Consider the following 14,091-nt stretch of genomic DNA (forward strand, 5'->3'; position numbering starts at 1 on the left):
TCGCACCCTCTCTCATCTCAAGCCAGACCCGTTGGTAGAGTGTGCTTGTGAGATGAATTAACTTTACTTCAAAACAAACATCACGGTGGAGCACAAGTTAGCCCTCGTAATTCATACGCGTCTGCTTGTGAGAACACCAAATGCTGCTTCGAGACGAGGCGGAAATAGAATTTTAAGCACCTTCTCAGCTCAACACGCAGCTTGTTGTGCCAATGTTTCAGTAATAATACACTGGCTAAAAATTATTTTGAGACTAAAAAATATGTGTGGTTAATCATTGTGATGGCCGAATTATTTTAAATTTTAAGATTTCTTCATTTTGCTTATATCTTGTTCATTTTTTATTAAAGGTAAAAATATATCGTTTATTTCAATAACATAACTGGAAACTCCCAGACCTGAAATTATCAAACATTTCGTCCAATCATAAAGGTCCAGCCACAATATATGCATTTAATGCTCAACAAATTTAATATGTTTAACCTCAAATTAACATGAATTTAAGTTTTATTTTTCCAATGATTATTAAATTTTTTGTTTAAAAATTTGTTTTTTCATAGATTTTTTCAGGAAAATCCAATTAAAACAAGCACATTCAAAAAATGGTGAAAAATGTTATCACAGGACTAGTTCCAGTCTATCTCATTCCCACAAGCAGACTATGCATGGAATAATAAAGACTTAAGGTTATGCATACAAATAAACAAATATATATCACTTCCTTATCGCGCTGAAAACGGGAGGCCGCATGGTATGGTAAGCGATAAACACGCATAATAATGCTACTTGAGTGCAAGCATATGTTACGAGCCGTGCAAGACGTGGAACAAGCACCATAAAAAAGCCTGGAAATCTCCCCGTGTGCTGTGCACCAAATTGAGAACGCGGCAGACGCGACGCCGGAAGGAGTAGAAAAAGGCTAAATAAAAGGTAGATTAGAGAAAAGGCAGCGAGATTGCCGTCGAATCATAAAACGCGGCTATAGGGCTATTAGTGCAAGGAATAAAAAGCCGCCGACTGTTGACTTAGTGGTTCCGAGTTTATCGTCTCTAATTCTATGTGCCTACAGTTTAATCTCTTTCATATGGCCAGTGATTGAGGCAAATATTAGAAAAAGGAATCTAGTAAAAAATAAAAAAAATTTATAATGAGTATAATTTGGTTTGTGACAACTTTAAAATGCTGATTGATGAACATTTTGACCTTTGAATGCAATTAAAATTATTCTAGAACCGCAGATGCAATCCATTTGCTACTTTTCTTCGGCGTAATTTCAATTCAAAGGAATTGCTGCGGGCTGTGTCACAGACACGTTTTGCAACCGAATTGTAAATTGTATTTGCATTGACTTTGCGACTCGTAAAATGTCAAATTACTCTCTTGCTCACCACGTCTTCTTGGCGACTTTTGCACCGACACGTTAAATAAATAAATGCACGCAATCCGACGGCTCGGAACGAATCAAACAAACAGAGACGCGGAGCACGCTGAGAAACGCATCTGGCCTTTTGGCACGAGTCTCACGATTTCAGATATTTTCACGAGTGGCTTGGGACAGGGAATCACATGACTAATTAAACCACGTCGTCATAGAGGAATTACACCGCAAATCCCAGAAAATCCTAGATGAAATTACATAACAGTCCTTAAAGATTGAGTTAAAACTAAAACTAATCTTTTGGTAGAACTAAAATTTGTATTTAGATTTATTCTTCCATAAACGCCATAAATGTAATTTAAAATAATCTAGACCCTTAAAATTTAGATGAAAATAGCAAAAAAGTTCATGACATTTTAAAATGTGTTAAAATCCGATTTTTAAGTTATTCATCATGAGACAAGACACAGTTCGATAGATCTTGAAGAGAGGATTAGAAAAAAATGGTCTAGCGATGAAATTTATCTAACAAAAGATTGGCAAAACCCGAAACTTTCATGAATGTATTAACTTGGTCTAATTTTGACTGATATGAATTCCTATAATTTGATTGGTTAAATATACAAATAAAATTTTCAAATTCAGCCCACTCTGTTTTCACTTAAACGCGCTGGCTTACTTTAATCATAATCACCGTGAAATTAAAATATTTTAAATCATTTTTCTTAGAGAAATGCGGAGTCTTCCCTTATTTTAAAAGTGCTTCGCAACTGTCAAGTGTACGCGACCTAAAGGTCCTACGTTGTGAAGAGCAGTTAAATTTGGACTGCGAACTGCGGGTCGTCTTGTCTTGTACAACGCACGTGCTCGCGGAAAATCCACCTGCTAAAGGAAACGGGTCAGTTGCCCCCTGACGCGGCACACTAACAACTTCCTTAGATAAAAAAGGGGATTTCTTTCGGCAGAACGTAAATAGTTAGCTGTATGTCGAAATTGAATATTTAAAAGGATTATCTAATTATTTGACGCACACGTGGGCATTACTAAACAGAATTTTTAAATGAGCAGACCGTTGCTGATTCCACGCAGCTATTTACGCTGACGAGAGAGCGAAGAATAATGAGTGCGGCCTGTCAAAAAGGTGGTCTCGAACAAAAATAAGTGGCCTCGCGGTGTCCAAAGTGTCAAAGAAGCCTCCCTTGGCGAGAGGAGATATATCCGTACGTGCGCTCGCGCGGAAAAAGGGGTGAAAACTTTGTCGCGTGCGGCCTTTCATTTCACACACACACGATCTGAAGAAATCCCATCCGAGGCTCAAATAAAGACGGCAAACAGTCGAATTTGAGGTCGACGCTGCTTGCTTTTTCACGACAGGCCGATAATCACAAGTGGCGGCGTGCGAACCACTGTGCGTGAACTGACGAAAAAATTTCGGCTCCCCAGGCCAAAGGACAGACGCCGGCAGGGCGACACCGTGTTTGCACGCCCAATTATGCTGCCACGAGCGGCAGCAAGGCTCCTTTTTCATTCAAAGGCTCCAAATTGTCGGCCTGACGACTGACAACGTAAGCTGTTGCACGGACCTATAACCACATTTTGTGTTCCAGCTAGCATTTCTAAGTTTCAATCATGGTGAAACACAAATAATGTTTATTTAGGATTTTTTGCACAGAGTGAGCAAATATTTATAGATTTTTTTATCAACGAGATTTCTGAAAAATCTCATTTCATGAGGACAATAAAAAACTCTTGCGACAGCGACAATAATTTATCAAAAATTTCTAGTCCACATTTTAGAAACTCTTAGGATTGCCACTTTTCATTTCCAGATTATTTAACATTACAAATTTTCGTGTCTACTATTATCTCTCCAAGCCCTAGAGTGACTCAGGTGAAATTTTCCGAGTTAAAAAAGAAGTCATTGACCAGATGTCTCTGTTGCGAGCCTCAAAAAATATTGTGTCGATATCTCCGCTATATAATTCACAGCCCATGATAGGGGAATTTCCCATTCAAAACAAGAATAATTCAAGGTATGTCAGCTGGTACAATTTAATAATTTAATTAAGAAAGATATTTTTTCCAATAGACAAAATTAGCAGCAAAATGGATAAGTTTTATTGCTTTTGATATTTTTACAGCTAAAGAATTAATTTTCCAGCAGAATAAAGACGTCTATTTGCAACAGCACGAGGCCATTTCATCGGCACTTCTCGTTTCATAACAGAAATACACACGCAGTGAGAGTCAAAGACGAGTTCACATAAATAACTCATAAAGCGCTGAGCAAGAACAATGGCTGCCGCGCGTGCCGAAAAGTGAATAGGAAGTAGAGAGAGGAAAATTCGTCGCGCACACAGCAGCAATATATACATATGTAATCTATTTTTGAAGCGTCCAGAGGAGCATTCTTCGGATTTGTATTGTGTCACTCGCTGGCGGGTAATTGGCTCCTTTGAGCAGGGTAGCCCTTTAATTTTATGAGCACGACGCGTGTCGGGAATTAAAAAAGTTCCCAATGTCTCAGAGGCGAGGAAGTCGTTCATTAACGCACGCTCAAAATGAGCCTCGACCCAAAATTTCAATTTATTTGCTAAGCAAAATTACAAGCCTCTTTTCACACATCTATTCGAAGCATATTTGTTTTTATTGATTATGAAATATTTAAAAATAAACCTCTTTATAACTTGAACCGCAAGGCTGGAGAAAAACTTCGCTAGTCTTCTGTACATTAAAAATATGAATGATGCTGTGTAACCTGCAGAAAATTCCTTCTTGCCGTTTGTGCAAACCAAATAAAATACTTAGGTAACAGAATTTAGGCAGTTTCCCCACCATAAAGCACACCTGTTTGGATAAATCTATTCATAAGTAATTGGCATTAAAAAGTGTTAATGTGCTCAATAGGTTTTGATGCAATTTAATAATATTTAATTTTTTCTTTTCAATTTACTCGAAATTTTATTTTAAAATTAACAATACCATTGATTTCCTATTCAAAACATAAATTTCTAATATAATAAAGAGGTGAATCGCAGACAAACCTCAGATTGTTTCACTAATTCAGAAAAATGTGGTCAATGCTAAGAATTCAAGTGGCAGCCAGAATTCCTGTTATGCTATTTAGAAATCGACGGAGCTTGTCCAAGAGTCGCCGACACGTCCACTATAGTGTATCGAAATTTACCAGAATCAAGCAAGAGCTTATCAAAACTGTGAAAGTCTATGGGGTATCTATCTGCGGTGATCTTCCCTTAAAAAAGCATTGCTTTTAAAGAATATTATCTCCCACCAGCTCAGTTTGGTTCAAGCCCGGGTCGTCCGCATATGGGCCCTTCGATGCTGTTTGCTAATGTAAAAAATGCCGCCGCGCTCCTCCTTATCTCCCTCGCTCTGCTTGCACACCAGTTATACACGATACGAAAAGTTGAGAGGCTGATATTTCTTTGGACCACACGACGAGCCCTCTCTCTCTCCCCACGAAAATTTCGAGAGCAAACAGCCGCGAATAATTAGGCGCAGTTTACAATGTCGTAAATTTACTGCAGTGGCAACTTTTTCTTTTTCTTATCGGTCTCGGAACAGAGAAATTTAACCATATACCTGTGTATGGTCAAACGAATGCTGCTGACGACGTGAATGATGATGCGCGGATTTTGAGCCGACGCATTCACATAATGTGAGCACGTGTTTAGCCCGCCGGCCAAAGAGCATGAACAGGATTACTCGCACTTTTTGAGATTAGGCGCTCACGCTTTTGTGTGAGTGTGCGTGTGTACTTTCCAAGGACACACCAAATGTTTCATCACAGGTGCAGCTTGATTGCTGTGTGCTCAATGTTCATTACTTGATATATATATATGTCTTACAAGTGAAATAAAATAAATTACTGAAAACAGCAAGATTTTAAAGATCTTTTGGCTGATTTGAATCAAATTTCATAAAAATTCTTACAAAGAATTAAGAAATGATCTGCTGTTTATCGTCGTAGATTTTCGGTGTCAAAATATTCCAACTTAAAAAAATAAGCCGAACTCTAATTTCCTTTGAAAAGAAAGTAAATTGCTTATATATTCTATACGCATAATCTAAGTAAGTGCGTGTGTTGCAAGTCGAATGTCACGCACCAATCATTTTTTCTGTCGATCGCACTTTGGGACCATTGAGATCAAGTTATTTCCCCCTGGTTAAAAATAGACAAATTTTCTAACTGATTCGCTCCCCTCCTCCCGGGGTGCAACAGAGCAATGCGTTTTCTTTCCGCGCACGCTATCAAGAGATTTGAGAGGAGACGATCGGTGTCTACTCCCCTAGACTCGGACGCACCCCTTTGAAATAGTGTGCAAATAATCACGCCTTCAGAGTGGGCAACCAGCGCGGCACAATCACATGGTCGATCGCCGCCGGCTGCGCGGGAGGCACTCGAACCTTCACAAAGCACGTGGTCACGGATCTGGCTGCTGCGCGGAATATATGGCGAAATCCGCTTGTTCTCCGGCTTTATTTTTAGCGTAAAAGAGCGAGGTGTGAATTAAAGTTGCGTTGATGAGTTGGGAAAAAAACAATGTACATGCTCCGCTAGGCCGAAACCGAAACTGAATGAGTCGCGTAAAAATAGTACCACGACAAAGGGGCACAATTATTTGCGAAGAGTAAATTTGAAGTCAGTTTGAAATTGTTACAATTTTTAAAATTGTCTGGAGAAAAATTAACCCGAAGGAAAGGGTACAATAAAGAAATGTAGTTGGTCACTCACCGATCGGAAGAGAACGCCATCGTGTCTTCCTCTTGGTTTTCTTGCCCATGTCGGGCGTCCGCTCAACTCCTGGCTTTTCCTTCTGCTCGAGGGGCAACACGGCGGGGCGAGTGTGACCCGGCGGGGCTCCTCTCAGCCGCTCCTCATCGGCAAGCTGCGTGACGGGCGCACTGCTGCTTCTGCTGTGTGTTTGTATGCCGGCGGCCGGTGAGCTGCTTCTGCTCTGCTCTGCTGACGGTCTGCTCGCTCGGCGGGCCTCCTCAATAAGTCCTAAGTCCTCCCGCCAGCCAGCCCGCTCGCTCACCACCGGCCCAAGCAGCACCAACGACGCGCCTCCTCAGACAGCGACATTATCGGAGCTCTCCTTAAACACACACACACGCATTCACGTTTCGAGTCACAATCGCAGGTGCAGCTGCTGTTTTTATACTTGTCAGGGGTTGCCACACGCGGCTTTTCCTTTTAACTAAATTGACTTATTTTATAATCAACTGAATAAAGGCCGGGCCTTCTTGATAATTGGCTTTTAAAAAGGCTTAAAAAGGGGAATGAACCAAAATGTTTTTTTATGAAGTAAAAAAAGGAAACACAAGCATTTCTGACTGAACAAAAGGCAGAGTTTAGGCACTAAAAACAATCATTTTTGTCAAAATGCACCTCATAAATTATTTATTTCATTTCGGGATGTCAAAAATCGGTACAATCCTAACGGAGTGCAGTTTTTGCAATTCGTTAAGTTTGGCGGCGAAATTATTTCCGAAAATTCAAAATATCCGAGTTTAGGTATCAAAGGGAAATTTCTCGAAAACGACATCGAACAGCCCCCATGAACTTTACACACAAATTTACGTGTGTATTGGGAATTATTTTGAGGGGATTTTTAAATTTTAAAAAAATAGAAATTGTTTCAAAAGCTCAAAACTTGAAGAAAATTGTCCTTGACCTATGATTGAAAATTTTGTGTTCGCTCGATCAGTTTTGCCGATAGCAATCTATGCACATACCTTTTTTATCAAGAAATATTGCGTTTTCTATTGTTTTCAAAAATGTTTTGCAAATTTTGCAAAAAAAAATAATACGTGCAAACTTTACCTTATATTAGAGTTGTAACTAATCAAATTCGTTGATTCTTATTCAAATCAGGCAAAATGGAGAACTTTTAAAACGTTTTGGAATAAAAATTTAGGAACTAAAACAAAAAGGTGTCAGAAATTTTAATACAGCGGAAAATATATTTGTCTGGTTATTAACTAACTCCACAAATTCGTACATGTACACTCTCCGAGTTTGATAAAAATGATGAACCGGAAATGATTTTAATCAATTAAAATAGAAATTGGGAACATCTTAACTTTGGTCCAATTGATGAATCCCCTTTAGCCCCATCCTCAACCGACAAATTTCAGTTCGTTTATGAAATACGCATGAATTCGCAATACATTTTGCGCGATCGTTCTGTATACCCTTCCTAAATTTGCGCAATTATTGATAACCAAATCGAGTGTGCAAGTGTAAAGAGTCACGTCTTTCCATTGACCCCATTATCATAGTTATTTTCGGACACTTTTCGACATTTTTTAATTAGTTCAGCAGATAAGAGGAGATTATACAAAGTTCCTTTGATACAAAATGTAGCCAAATGTTTTCATAAAGGAAAAATTTTAACCCAAAATCCTTGACACACCTCGATAAAATTAAGTATAACAGCAATAATAACATAAAGTTAGCGAGAGAGTTAGTTATTTCTATGCATGCAAAACAGCTATACTAATTTCGAAGGGCTCATGGCAACCGTGCTTGAAAATGCCGCTTAAGAGATACCTCAATACCATCTGCCGGTTGCGTCAGCTTAGCTAGGGCTTCTCATTATTATTGCTATGCATTAGCGAACCGCAGAGCAGGCCAGACAAAAGACTCTTATGCACACACAGACATCCCGGCTAAAAAAATGTTCGGACCTTGGGCAACATTTTTTGGATTACGTAACAGTGCTCTTATTTCCATATGTTCATGCTTGTTAGATCAAAGCGAAATAAGTTGAAGGGAATCTATTGGGAAAACAAACAAATGAAAAAATGCACTAAAATAATTTTTTACACTTTCTCCTTTTTTATGAGGCATAACAAAATAAAATTATTCAAAATGTGTTATTTTTTGCAGATTCACTATACTCTGCAATTGCACATTCATCATCAGAGGGGTTGCCAAAACTTACATTTCGCGATATAGCTCAAAATATATGTTAGCGGACACGTAACAGCTGCGTGTTTTGGAAACTTCCATTGTGAAACGTTTTATTTTGCAATTCACAATGTCAGATGAAATTGCAGTGCAAAGTTTAAATAACGATATTTTGTTATTTTCTAAAGAGTTCTGATTTCTTTTGAAGAAATGGTGCTCATTTTCAACTTTATCTTAAAAAGCTAAACTTTTCGTGAATGAATAAAAAGTGCAGTTTGATTAAAAATCCATCAAAAAATACTCACATGCATTTCCAGGCACTCTTAGTCTAATTAAAATATGGCAAAAAGAAAAGATTTTAATAATTGGACGATTTCCAAGCGAAAAAAATAATAATTAAAAGTGCGCCAAAACCCAGAGGTAATTTTATCTGATCTTTCATCAAGAACGCTGGTTGGAGATTAACGCGCAATGGACTATACAAGCTTGTGTCCGTGTCTCTCATTTATTGAATGCTGCTTCAGTCTGCGGGTCGGCGGATTAACGTTTGCACGTCTCGTTGGGACCGAAGGATGGCCTGATTTATAATTAGACCCATCCGTTTGGGCCCCGAGTTGAATGCAGCCGCGCACCGCACCGCACAGCTGAAAGCTGCTTATACACTTTTATTGCACTGCGCCGCGGAATAGCTCATCACTATCCGCGATGCTTTTGTATTTTCCCTTTATCCGCCTGCATGCATCAACTTGAGTGCGAGAGGACTTATGTATCTGAGGACATCTGCTTAACACTTGCCCCACAAATAATACGGTGCTGTCAGGATATTTGTTCAAATGGGCTCGTTCACGCTGCGGCTAATTAGTTTGCTAATGGAATACGGGCGGTCTGAGTGAATTTATGCTTTTGCTGCATATAACATATAGAGGCCTGCTAGATGCGGCAATTTGTCCCTTGCTACCAATGAAAAGAATTTTAATATCTCAAGAAAATTAATAGTAGTAGCAGTTCCCGTATAAAATGGTTAACCTATTACTTTAATATTTAAGTTTATTGTTCATGCGTATAAAAATAATTATAGGCAATGAATATTATCAGTTAAAATATCATTAAAGGCAATATTGTATTAAGGAATATAATAAAAGTCTGTGCAAAATCAATGATACAAATAAACCTTTTGCATATAAAAGGACTTAAAATTCATTAGGCTGCTCTCCAATACGTTGATTTAAAATGAATATAATGGAAATGGAAATTCTGTCACAAATTCTAAATTGAAACTCATTTTCAATTCTCATGAATAAGGGCTGCAACCAGCAACCGAAAATATACTTGAGCAAGACGTTTCTGTAGAAAGATAAAAAATAAATAGCTCGGTTACACAACAAGGAAGCTAAATTTAATTTCAACCGGAAAATAAACAATTTTATGATGCAGAAATAAATTAAACCAAAAAGAGAGTATGATTAATATGATTTTCGTTTTTTATATTAAGAAATTTTTTCTGTCAGCTTCACGGGAAATGAGCCGTTGGGGGCAAATGACTTTAGTGCTATCGCGCTCTCTCGATCATCGGAATGCAATCAGCGGGGCGACCAACGCACTGCTGCGTGGCCAATTAAATTACTGCGCGATCTGACAGCCTTGTGATTGCCACCAGCAAAGCACGCCTCCCATAATCATGCCCCGTGTGCTGACACAATTAACGCAATATATTCAGTTCAAATTGGATTTTATGCATGCTTGTTACCGTGTGACAGTTTTATAAATAAAAATGCGACAGGTCAATCCAAAACGCTTACATCATATTTTATGAGTGATAATTATCATTGCACTTTTTTGTTGTTGAAATTAATGTGTTTAATTGTCAAACAAACAAACAGAGGGAAATTTAATTTATCTTTACGTATCATTAAAAAACTAAACATCTGCCACATTAGTTAAATATATAGCAGCAAAAAAATCTTCAAACCAGTTTCCGTTCTGATAGGATAGGAACAATTTCTTCTTGTGTTTTCGACGAAGAATAGAGGAACGATTTCTAGCGTGTCCGGCCATTCATTAAAAGACTAACGAGATCTGATATATCTGAGGAAAGATCAAAGTTTATCGAAAGCAGGTGAAATTGGGCTTTGGCTTTTCGGTGCTGTGCGCCAGGATGAATTATGGACCACGTGCGAGTTCACTTTGGAGCACGAGACCGAATCTTCAGCTGACTGTGACTGCGACGGCTAAATTTAAACAGGCTTGCGGCAGACGCCTTCCAAAACAATAATTCACACAAGCCGTTGCGACAGACGCACCCGCCAGCTTTTCAATAATGAAAACTGATGATTTCCCTGTTTTCATTCTGCTCGGAGCCAACGACGCAATTTGCGTGCTAATTAACCCGACTTGAATGCACTCTCGAGTCGCAGGAAAAAGCAGATTCTTCTACATAAATGATATATTTAACACAGACGAGAGCTATCAAGTTGTTTTTATGGTGTCTCTCACAACAGTTATGAGTTTGACCCGCGCGATCACTCATTATTTTTTAGTACAATATATATGAAGATAAAAATGAGGATGAATCAAAACAACTCTCGCATGTTTCAACGCTTTCCAATCAGCGTTCTGACGAGATTTCGAAGGACTTTGAGCCGAGTGTGCGCGTGAACTACATACATACAATTACTGCGCATTGATTTTATCTTCACCAGACGAAATTATCTCACAGAGAAAATATGCGCTAGCATTTTTCATACCATTCATGCGAAAATTTGTTTGCACATTTTGCAGTTTAGCTCGCTTAAGTACTTACGATAAGATTAATATATTTTCAAGCCCTCTTGGGTACGTAATTCTAATTGATATTAATTGCACTCTATTGACTAAAACGGTTAGATAAAGGGTTCAAGGATGAAAAAATTTGGAATTTTTGACAGGCATATTCAAAATTTCGAAGCCAGAGTATTTTTGACAACCACTAACATTTGATGTGACACTCGCAATTTGGGCAACTGGCCAAGATTTCCCCCTCCAACGCAAAGTACTGAGGATTTTCCACGCACAAAAGCCACAAAACTTTTTATGTAGCATTAAAAAGCATTACAGCGTGAAGAGGGGGACTGGTCGCGGTTTTCAACTCAATTAGAATGGTAAGCAGATTTCCGTAATAATTGTCGTGAGTGAATACAGAGCGTAATTATGGAAATTAAGTACCCCGAGTTTAATTACCGCATGTTTCTAGTTCTCAGCGTTGCGTGCTTCTTTTCTGCATAATTTCGCCAGATATGGAAGAGGAAGGATCGGCACCGGGGTGTAGCAGAGGGAAACAGAAAAATGGCAGCTACTAGGGGGTGGAATTAGTTTCAGCTTGTTTGCAACCCTCGTGTGCCCGAGGGAATCGAGAAGAAAATAACAATAACCAACTTTTCTTATAGCTGGAAAAGAGAAGAGTTTTTCTCCGAGTGTCACATTTTTTGTGATTTTATACATGCGAATAAAAATTGAGCAACGTAGCAGCCCGGGTGAAAATCAACCAAATATTAAATTCATGTGCCCACGTAAAAATTATCTTCGTTTTGTTTTACTCCTTCTTTTGTTTATGCAAAGTTTACTGCAGGGCTAAACAGATTTCTCCGATATTTGAGGCGCGAGAGTGAGTACTCGCTTTTCGCAAAATCCTTTGATCTGTCGTTTTAACTTTTGCTGCCGAGCAGACACAATAGTAAGCAGACTTTCTTACGTCGATGTCCATTCAGCTTTTTGTTCTCGCGACAGACACCGGCCCGCAGCGTGCTTGAGCTCTTAGCCGGCTGTTTAGAGCTAGGACGAATGGTCGATACCACCGTCGAGGACTCTCGCGGGGGTGGAAACCGGCAGCCCTGCGCTTCAATCAGTCGGCAAGCTCGATATCTGCGGTGCCAAGTGAGCGTTTATTCTGCAAATTCCGAAGCCTTTGAAGGACCGACGCGAGGCTCATCGTACCTTTTTCGCTCTATTTTTACAGCATTTTCTAAAAAAGAAATGCCGGTAGAATTGAAAAACTTGCTCACTAATGATTCTTCCACACGTTGATTTATTTCGAACGAGGGGAAAAATTATTGCTCCCTTTTTAATCAGGTGCACAAGCAGGAGTGCGAAAACGCGACCCAAGAGCAGCCCCCTTGCGCTGTCGGGACAGCCGAAACGCGGTCGAATCAATACCTTCCCGGCTGCACTTGCACAAAAGTTAGCTAGAAAATTCTCTTTCTCTCTCCTCGTTCAGACATTAGGTGCGTGAGTCGAAAAGGTATGCTGCACTTTAGTTTGATAGGGTGACATGTCCAATGGTCACGCTGAGTTACTGCATTTTTAATGATGTCGATTGCGTGAGTTCTATCAATGCGCAGTTAAAGAATTTGAATTTTTATTGATGTGAAATGTGTTCATCGAAAAAAAGTCCTTTTGAGAACAATTTCAAGCGCAATTCCACCGTTAGTTTAATATAGTATGCTATTATTATAGCCTATATGAAACAGATGAAACACGTATTTTGCATCTCAAAACGGCATTTTTCTTACAAAAGGTTTTTAAAATTTTAGTTCTAATTTTTGTTAAATCAATTTTCTTAGAAAATATGACAATATGCACTGACACTCAGATAAATATAAATTTTTTAATTTACAACTTCAACCTAAGTTAATATAAAATGTTTAAATGCGTTGAATTTCCTGGTACATTAACTACATGCATACCAGCCGTTGAAAGACATTTTCTTTGCTATTATTTGCTCAGAAAGAAAGGATTTTCGAGCTTGAAACTTGCAACTCTGAAAATATTAGCTGAAAAAGCTGTATTTCTGGCTAGAAAACTGATCATAATCTATTTTTACCCAGAGATGTTCAACTAAGTGAGCATCCATTGAAAACGAAGCAAAATAGGTGGTTATCCACACAGAATTTGGTTTGGCTTTAGTAGATAAGTTTTTACTAACTGTCCTAGAAGATTTTGGCGGTCTTAGATTAAATTTGGATGTTTTTAAGAATGGTTAAAAAGTGATTAAAATTTAAAATTGGGTGCTCATTTGGTGTGTTTTTATTACGACTGAAAGCTCATGAAAAAATGGGTAGTCTGAATTACTTAGAGACACTTATAGACAAGGCGCATATGATAGAAGCAAATTGTGAAAATATCTCTAAAAATAATTCCTGGTTACCATAATCTTTTTTAAAATTCTGTTATTATATTATGTATGAATCAACCGCTTATCGCGTCCGCACGGTTACTTTAAATTCGCGGCACACAACGTGCACTGGAGACTATATCGATTGCAATTCACTGCTCGCTTCTTCGCTCCCTCAGCCTTTCTCGACGCATACACTCGTGCCGGCCAGTCTTTCCAATCCAAATAACACACATCCACGAATAGTCAATCTTGCAGCAAATCCAGCTGTCAGTCAAAATGAAATTCATATGTTCGTATAATTTAGATTTAAATAATTCTTTAAATTGAACTAAGCCGGTGAAATTTCAGATTAAAATCGTGATGATTGCTTTTAACAACATGAAATATTCCAGTTTTATAATCATGATACTTTTAAATAGTTAACCTCATTCTGAGAGAGTTTAAGAGCAACCAGGAATTATCAAATCCTTTCTCCTGAAACCTGCTATGAGCGATTTCAATTCAGTATTGCGTGTTTTTTATGGCGAAATCGATTCAGAGTTTCTTCCCTCTTCGGGACTTGGGATCGATGCGTCCGCCCGGTAAAATTGCCAGGCAGCGTTCATTTTATGCTGCTCTGGGTTGTTC

At 38.6% G+C, this 14,091-nt stretch overlaps 1 protein-coding gene across 2 annotated transcripts in view; it reads right to left on the reverse strand.

Moving 5' to 3' along the window:
• LOC135947418 (cell surface glycoprotein 1-like) overlaps positions 1 to 14,091 on the reverse strand; it is a 34,760-nt gene that overhangs the window by 19,278 nt on the left and 1,391 nt on the right. For both annotated transcript variants that reach the window (XM_065496279.1, XM_065496280.1), the window contains exon 2: positions 6,135 to 6,498. In XM_065496279.1, coding sequence (XP_065352351.1) covers positions 6,135 to 6,183 — 49 coding nt within the window. In that variant the 5' untranslated portion in view covers positions 6,184 to 6,498. The remainder of the gene's footprint in view (positions 1 to 6,134; positions 6,499 to 14,091) is intronic.

The sequence above is a fragment of the Cloeon dipterum genome, chromosome X, assembly GCF_949628265.1.
Source record: "Cloeon dipterum chromosome X, ieCloDipt1.1, whole genome shotgun sequence".
In the NCBI taxonomy this organism is placed as follows: domain Eukaryota; kingdom Metazoa; phylum Arthropoda; class Insecta; order Ephemeroptera; family Baetidae; genus Cloeon; species Cloeon dipterum.